At 31.3% G+C, this 9,490-nt stretch overlaps 1 protein-coding gene across 2 annotated transcripts; it reads right to left on the bottom strand.

Annotated features, from left to right (window-relative positions):
* Positions 1-2,552: 2,552 nt before the first annotated feature.
* LOC114379093 (protein FAF-like, chloroplastic) lies at positions 2,553-4,477 on the bottom strand. Of its 2 annotated transcripts, none has more exons than XM_028337654.1 (2): positions 4,316-4,477; positions 2,553-4,165 (listed from the first exon to the last, which is right to left on the bottom strand). In XM_028337654.1, exon 2 carries the CDS (start codon positions 4,132-4,134, stop codon positions 2,830-2,832), a length of 1,305 nt encoding a protein of 434 aa, XP_028193455.1. In that variant the 5' UTR covers positions 4,135-4,165; positions 4,316-4,477; the 3' UTR covers positions 2,553-2,829. The 2 variants fall into 2 exon arrangements, with proteins under 2 accessions (XP_028193455.1, XP_028193456.1); XM_028337655.1 differs by having other exon boundaries at positions 2,553-4,134.
* Positions 4,478-9,490: the final 5,013 nt, after the last annotated feature.

Below are 9,490 nucleotides of genomic sequence, written 5' to 3'. Positions count from 1 at the left end.
TATCATATTAAAACTCGATCACTATCGATATGATCTAAGATATTATGGTCTTAACCACATGATTCAGAACTCATAGTAACTGCTTAACTATTTTTCTATTATCATTGTATAAGACATTTCATGCTTTTATATATATATATATATATATATATATATATATATATATCCAAACTTTATTACTTACCTCCTACACTTATTAACTTAGACGTCAAAATGTTTATACAAGTGTTTGCAACTTTTGTTTCCACCAAAAGTCGTCATCGTTCGTCAAAATTATCTTTGTTGCATGATACATCTATCATGTTCAGAGGTACCAAAATCTCCCTGAACACTGTTAATGCATTTAATAGTTATGTTCAGTCAACTAATAAACAACACATCACTGTCACCTGATCTACTAACCCTAGATGGCATTATGTGTATATTATGGGATTTGTGTGACTTGGTGAACAACTCAATTGGTGCAGGGTTATTTTTTTTTAATTGAAGGGAAATAATATTTTTACACTCTTGTTGCAATAAATCACATCAACAAGGTAGCTTTTGGCGAGAATGACTTCACACAACAAGAGGAATATGAAGTACGGTGCATCTTCTTAATCTAAGAGAAGGCTAGAAATGCACACATCCTTTGAGGCAATTTCAAAGATGTGCAAATTAAAATATTAGTATGATTTACTATTTATTTTCCTTGTATAATGATTTTTTCATATCTTCTCTGTTGGCTGAGATAAATTTGTTAATTTTTATAATAAATAAATATTTAAAAGTTATAAGAATAATTATTTGTGATTGAATAATAATGTAAAAATATTTTATATTCCTAATCATAACCATTAAATTATTTATTTATAATCTAAACTATAATAAAAAAAATCCTCCTTTTTATTTTTCATATTTCATTAGACTATTTTATCCTTTTATTACTTTCAAAGTCATTCACTAACTACCTAAAACTTTATCCAGTCACTTTTTTTCTTCTTTTCAAAACCATTCACTAAAACTACCCAAAACTTTATCCATTCACTATTTTTTATCTCAAATTCTCTCAATTCAAATATAAATATCTATCATCTTCATATATTTGTACCCAAAACTCTCTTAGACTACATAACTAAGTTAGGGTCCTGAAAAGTTTATAAGAATGATGAGAATTAATTTTCTAACTATTTCATTATAGAGATTTTGACACCCAAAATATATAAATTTTAACTTATAAATCAGTTTAAATAATTTAATTACATCTATAGCAATCGTAATTTGCACCTTAAACCTTAAGTTACTTATAAATTAGACCTTGGTAGTAACAATTAGTGGTCATTCAGTTCAGTTAAAACAAAATCCCACTTGTAAAAAAGCTAGAAAGCAACGAAGCGGAACAGGAACACTTGCTTCTGTGGACATAATTAAGAGAGTATCTGGTTCACTGTGCACACTTTCTTTGGTAAGCAGACAATAAAGACAACTTAGTCTTCTACATAAGTGGGATTTTTTCTATAAAGGAAGAAAAGGAAAGGATTCTTAATTGGGAAAAGGGGAGCGATCAAGTATATTAACACATGATTAAGGTATTCTGGGACATATATATTTTTTCTTACTCAAATTTTTTGTTAGATCATTTATTTGAATCTAAGTCCAATTTAATTAAGATTCAAAATTATAAAGGAAAAAGTTAATAAGTTTAATTTGTTGTCATAATTTATTAATTTTAATATTTTATATAATTGAATAATAGAGTTAGAGAAATATAAAACTAGCTATACTTATTCTATATTTATAATATGAGTTTTAAGATAATATCAATATCGGTAGACTATAAGATATATATTAGATTGGATCGAGACAATATGAAATATAATCTAAATTTATTTTCAAAATACATCGAGACTAATTCTATACCCACATTCATTAAAAAGTAACTTTATACCGAGCTGGATTAAAGGGATGAGACGACTCACCATCGCTCTTACATGATCCATGAACATTTTGAAAGCAAAATCACACTCGTTGCTAATTTGGCTATTGCTAAATTTATGTTAATTTATGTTTTGTGCTCATCAGTTGTTTCACCACCGACGGAAAATGGATGCTGAGACGTAATTCAATTAAAAGTTGTTGATGTTGTCATCGCTAAATTTATCATTGTTTTCATTCTTTAATCAACTCATAAAAAGATGGTTTTGTTCTTCTTAAAAAAAAAAAAGATGGTTTAGTAAAGTCTAATTGGCAATAATATTAACTTTAGAGATGATACATTAGAGAAATTAAGCGTAAAAAACTATAAAGATCATGTTGAATATGGCTTGCAATCTTTCATGTTTTTAATCAAGCACATTGCAACCACTATTTTGACTTAAACGCAGGAGTGGAGAGGCAAAATATCACGTATAGATCATGGTGTCCCCAAAACATAAGACCAGTTAAACAGGATACGACCGATTTTCAAACCCCATTGAAGATTGGCCTATATTGCAAAAGAAAGAAGGCTAAAAAGAAACCATGATAAATTAAATTTAGGGGGGACAAGACAGTCAACCAAGTGGAAGAAAAACTTTGATCATGCAATTGTTAATAGCATAAACCGATAAATATAATATATATGACCTGTCCAAGTAATTTTTCTCATTTTCTGATCTTGCTATTGCAATTACAAATAAAGCATTCTCTCTCACTATTCCTTTTCACCCTCTCCATTTTTCTATTATTTGAGTTTGACTATAGCTCCCTGAATGAGTGGAACTGGGTAGGGAGAAAATGCTACAATAATCAAAGTATTTGAGTTGAGTAACAAGTTTTCAATTAGAAATGTGACCAAATTTGAGACTCAGGTCAGGTAGCAATGCAATAGGGTTCCCAGATCAGAAAAGATCTCCAAGAATCCTTGCAACTCTTAAAATTGTTCTCCAGGGAAGAGTAATTGTTGTTGTGATGAAAGGTAATTAACGTGTTAGAAGCAGGAGCAGCTTTTGCCGTGGGCTTGGTCCTCCAATAGTATTCATAAGCATTGAAAGCCTTTTTATGAATAGCATGTTGTTGCCGTGGCCTCGGTGGCAGTGGATGACTATGTTGCACCACATCAACATCCTTAAAATTGACCACATCGTTGAACTTCTCTGACCATTTTGGACTCTTAACGTTGGCATCAGCACCTAATAACCCAATTGGCTTATTCATCATTAATGCTAACCCAATCCCACTAGACAACAACATGGGTGTTTTTGCTTCCTCTATCACACTCTCAACTTCCTCTGCCTCATCAAACTCTTCTTCTTCTTCTTCTTCTTCTTCAGCTACCTCCACGTCAGCAAAAGTGAGGACAAGGCAACCGTTTTCTCGTTGAGCACAAAAGTTGTTCTGTGAAGGAACAGACACAGCTTGTAGGAACAACCGTCCATTGTCACGGTGTGAACGCATGTGGAGTGAAGGGAGTGGAGGAGGGAAAGAACGAGGCAAGGGCTTTTTCTCAGCATAGTTGCATTTTGGCACTTGAAAATCCTCCTCGTGTGTAATTTGCACACTCTCTTCTCCTTCTTCTTCTTCAACATTTTTCTTTTCTCCTTCTGAATCCTCTGTCTCAGATGGTGAGTAAGAAGAGAACCCATCTGAGCCAGTTTCGGATCCAAGACTCTCCGTGCAAATCTCCAAACTTTTTTCACTCAAACAACTCTTTGACCTTCTCACAAGTGGATGAACATAGGGAGTTGTGGTTAGTTTCGAGGTTTCCTCGTTGGCCTTTTGGGCCAAAATTGAACTCCACACATCAACGTGTCTTGGTTTGTTGTCCTCATGATGCTCCTTTTGAATTGTGTTCCAAATTTGGAACCGGTTTTGCTTCATTTTTTCGCTGTAATCTTCATCAGATAAGGATGATGAGTAGTCAGAAACAGTGGATTTTGTGAGTGATGAGTGAGAGAGTTCTTCTGAGGAAGCATTTTTTTTCATGGGAAAGAAACCATTTTGAGAAAGCCATGTCTTGGAAGACATGTCTGCGGATAGAGTGCGTCGAAGAGAAGTGGGAGCATCGTGGTTAGAGGCGAAAATGGTCACAATGCCCTGCTTCTGCACCACCACCATGTTCTCTTCTTCTATAGAAAGGCTTTGGCCTTGGATTTTCTTGCTCATACAAGATGACATCTTCAGAAACTCAAAGATAAGCACTTATTAGCTGCATGAAAGGCAAGGATAACTAATAAGAAAATGCCAAAAAAATATAATCTAAGCTATAATTTGAAGTTACATAGTGTGGTACATGCATGTGAATTTAATGAAATAATAAATAAAGAAAACAGAGAAAAGTTAGATGAATTGTTATTACCTGAGGCAACACAGCAGTATCCAACAGAGGTCTACTTTGAGACCACTGGTAGTGTGAGTTGCAAATTAAAGGAGGAAGGAAAGGGTGAGGGTTGTGAGTTGTGACGATTCAGATGATGTTAAGTAGAGGAAATGGTTGTGGTTGATGGTACTGCAAGTAGAGGAAATGGGGGGTATTTGTAGGGTCCCAAAAAGCTTCTCGAACCGTATCCCCTAAGCCACCATGAAAAGTTCCTTTTATTGGTTTCTTCTTCTTCTTTTTTTATATATTTTTTTATTATTTCCCATTTCATTAAAAAGGTGCCATGAAATTCAACTCTTATTGATTCACACCAGCCCTTCTACTCATAATTTGGTTGTTTAGCCATTAAAAAAAAAGATGACTATTATGCCATTTTGACATGAACTAAACTGAAAAAGAGATCAATGATTAATTTCAACATTGTTGTAATATTAAAAACATTTTAGTTGAAACGTAATTGGAAGTATTAGAATTAGCACTTAACTCGAACTAAACCCTAAAAATTATTTTGTAGAGTGTTGGTTGTTTTTTATTTATATATTATATATAGTATTTTATTTATATTAATAGTCCATGTGAAATATCTAATATTTCTTACACTAAAAATTGAATATCTCAAATGTGAAGTTTACAAGATTAAATATTGTTTTAGTTCAATAACAATATAATAACAAGCAATTAGATAAGCTTAATTAACAACAATTAACAACAACTACTAAATATGATACCATTAATTTAGTCATATAAAGGCCAATCAATGTGAAATCTTTAACAGTTGGGAATATTATACAAGCGGGGTACAGCTCAACAAAATTTGTTGAGCAGTGAAAAAATTCTATTGGATTTTATGGAATTTACTTAGCCAACAACGCGTTTTTTCTTTTTACGGGCATAATAGATATTAATTAAGGGAAAGTATGACTACTGAAAACAACAGTGGGCTCTGCAACAACAGGCATATCAGATTGTACATGTCAACTTCGTCTAACTTCCAAAATTATTAGTACAATCTTAAATAGATGTTATTAAATTATAGTTTAAAAGATAATATCATGTTATTTGTGATATGTCATATGTGTGCCAAACTTTGAAGTTGAATAACCACTATATCTATAAATGCAAGTTACTTTACCTGAGACATTTTTTTTTACTGAACTTGATCTGAGACTTCATATGTAAAACGTAGTACCATAAAAACAACTTTGTATTATCATTTAGTTTAGCATTCTAGTCTCCTAACCTGATCACTGTTGCCTATGTGTATCTTCGATTAACATGCAAGGTCACTTTCATTAAATTCTTCACTACTTGTTTTGGCAATGTTGAAATCTATAAATTACGGCTAATGATCTACTGGTTTTGTGTCACAAACTTCCATTGGGAGCAAAAAAAAGCTATTATATCATATAAAAACAAGAACAACCCATCATTAGGAATGACAATTATATTTATAGTTGGTTGGTATCTAAAAAAATGTTCACAACAAGGAGAGAAATTAACCATTCAAATGGGTTCAGGTCTCTGTATTTATCTAAAAAGACTGAAATATTTATACTCTACATTCTAATTAAACTATATTTTAATACACATCCTGTCTCATATATATATATATATATATATATATATATATATTATATTCTTATTCAATATATTAAATTTAATACAATAATACGGATGAGTTAATGACAAATTAAGAATTTTCAACCAAACACTTTTGATTTCAAAATCCCCTCCTGCTGAAAAAAACTGAAAAAAGAAGAAGCATAAAGTCATTGATAGATGAAACACTAGTGAGAGCGTGACGAGGAAAATCAAGTCATTGGCACCGGACTTGGATTGCAGTCATGTTACACGATGTTCACCCTACAATCAAGGTCTAAGAATTATAACTTTTTTCTTGCTATATTATTAATTTTATAGAGGTTGGAAAATAAAATTTAGAATGAAAATTTAGCTTCTCTCTCTTTTTTTTTTTTTTGTGACTGTAGGCAATCCACATCTCATTGAACCATACCAATAAAGTAAGACAGAGAGTGACATTTATTGGGTGAAAATGGCTTAAGAAGGAAGCAAAAGAATCGGCTTTGGGAGAGGCCAATATGATTGGGCGGCTAGAAAACTCACTCTCCCATTGTCTCAACAGAAAATCCGACACTTATATCTATATTAATTTTAAACTGACATAGTTTAATCACAAGGAATAATGTATGTGGAAATGAATGAACGCGCGTCATGTCTTCATCACAGTATATTTTGCATTAAAATTCCATCTCCGTGCTTATGTAAAGTCTTGTGGCTAATACACAAATAATGCGGCGAATACGTCAACCAATCTTTTATTACTTAAGCTGATAAATTCTGCTAAACTCATTTTCCGCCCAAACTCCATGCATAATCCCAGTCATATTAGAAATTTTTTTCACATAAACTTCTTCAATTCCATGCTTACACGTTATTGTGAAAGTTGTGTTCAATGCAAATGACCAACTCTCCATGTCTTGCATTAAATAATGTGTAATAACTCTCAACTTTTAATGCCTCGGATGACGAAATTGGCTTCTGCTGTCCTTTTTTTGTGTTGTCCATGTAGTTGTGTTAATATTTAATTTTGTGATTCAATTTTAAAACTGTGTGATTTTCAAGGGACAGTACAGGAACAATTGGGGAAGAGACAGCAGAAAAGTCAGGTCACTTGGATGACTAATGATATGTGTAATCTTCACTCATCTAAATATGAAGAGTTATGTAACAGTTCTCAATTTTTAATGCCTCATATAACATTGGGGAATCAAATAAAGTCTTCAGAATTCTCTTCCGACTCTTCATATTGACAACCCGTTTATTATCTAACATTGGGAATAAGTTTTATGTGCATATGACGATGCACTGCAATTCATTGGGAATATGTTTGGCTCCCCAAAAATTATTACTCCAGATTATACATTCATGGCAAGGGGTATTATATATACCCATCCTCTATTCATTTTGGGTTCTACTTTGCACACAAATTCTACTATTAGTATTTTCTGTTCGAGTGGCTAAAAGGGTGACAGAGGTTTCAAAGATAGTGTTGGCAAGATTTAATGAAGGTTGCAACTAAGGGTGATTCGTTTATGGTTCATTCCAAACTTTAAAAATCCAAATGACATGACTAGCATGGAAATGGTTCTGCTTGATGCAAAGGTACTTGCTCATAGCTCCATTCTGCATCTAAATGATATTTTAGTGTGAAAACTCTATTGTTAATTCTTTTTTAATGGTTTTGTAGGGTGACAATATTCATGCGTATGTGAAAAAATCACTAAAAAAAGATTTCAAAGATGTTATCCAAGAAGATAATGCTGACCTGTTCGAAAATTTATTGGTTGCTCTGAATGATTACCAGTTTAAAACTACCCCACACAAATTTAAACTGAATTTTATGGGTTCAACCAAGTGCAAAGATGTCCACGATGATAGTATTCCAAAATTTTCCTTTGATTTCATATCTTTTACAGATATTCTAGGAAAAACTAGGGAAAACATATTGCTTGGTAATGTTTAATTGCCATTGTAAACTGTGTCGTTCTTAACATGGTATATTTGCTCTGATTTTTGTTAAGTGTTTATCTTTTTTAAAATTGTAGATGTTATTGGGCATGTTATTGAAAAGGATGGCATGAAAGAAAATGAAAAGAATGGAAAGAACAAATTGATTGACATTGTTCTTCAAGATTGGAACATGTTGATTTCTATTTACAAATCTTAGTCATGTGTAAATGTTATGGATTTAATTTTGTCATTTTATAATTGTTGCTATTCTAACTTTTTAGGAATAATTCGATTAGTTCTACTCTATGGGTAGAGTATGTTGAAAAAATTAGCGACTATTTGAAAAATCTTCCAAATGCTGGACTTGTTGTGATCTTATAACTGTGTAAATTGAAGAAATGTCTTGATACTACTAGAAAAATGGCTTTTTACGACGATTGTTAAGTGCTTTTAACGATGGTTATTACTAAAAAATCGTCTTTGAATGATATGTCTGCTTTGGACATTCAAAGATGGTTATTACCGAAAAACTGTCTTTGATATGTATACATATCAATTTTCAATATATTATTAAATTTTTTTATGGAAATAAAAAATTTAATTTTCTAGGTGTTATGGGAATATCTAATGCTTTTTATGGGACCAAGCTGCTAATCAATCTTGATGTTCCCAAAATACAAAATTACAAAAATAAGTAATGCATATTTGCAGAGAATATTATTTATCCAACTCTTTCTCTAATTGCTTTAAAAATTTATTCACTTACAATATGGATTTCTGAAATTGAACTTACTCAAAAAGGGTTTCTCAAATGACTGGTACTTTGATTATCTCGTTATCGGAGGATGTGTTGTTAACCCAACATATAACAATTTCTGATTTAATGGAGGCTCTTGAAAATTATTTAATCTTCTTACATACTTTGTTAGGATTTTTATACGGAAAATCTTTTATTCAACCATTCAAATCATAAACATGTGTCTATTATTAATCAATTGTAAATATATATTATTATTCAAGCGATTTACATACTTAACAATTTAACATTAATTGATTCCAAGATTGCAATTGGAATTATCAATCAATAAGTTCATGTTTCTATTATTATTAAGTTATTAACTATTAATTCAAAGGTTTAATTGTTGCTGAAATTATTAATCAAGCAGTATTTAATATTTAAAAAAAATTAATTCCACAGGATATATTTAACCTAGCAAATTAAAACCAACAAATCTGGCTCATGTATTTTTTTTAAAATAATACACCTCTTCAGTTTGGAAATGATAATCATAATAGTGACTCATAATTGTTATGATAATGATAATCATAATTATTTGGTTTAATTGCCTCATATTCGTTTAATGAACGATGACATTTAAATTTATATTGGTTATCATAATTCAAATTCGCCTCTTCCGTTTGGAAACCGAAAATAAGTGGGATAAAGAACCAAGTATTAATTGATGCTATTATTGAAAGAGAAAACTAAGGAGAAATTTGTTATGCAAAATAAAATAGTGTAATAGTCATGGCTTCTATTTGAATCCCCCAAAGAGAATACCAAATAGAAATTGAGATACAAAATTTTCAATATTAATTGATGCTATTATTGAAATTGCCATT

Source organism: Glycine soja, chromosome 12 (genome assembly GCF_004193775.1).
Source record: "Glycine soja cultivar W05 chromosome 12, ASM419377v2, whole genome shotgun sequence".
NCBI classification, from domain to species: domain Eukaryota; kingdom Viridiplantae; phylum Streptophyta; class Magnoliopsida; order Fabales; family Fabaceae; genus Glycine; species Glycine soja.
The sequence above is the reverse complement of the archived record's forward strand: the minus strand, read 5'-3'. Positions and strand labels throughout refer to the sequence as shown.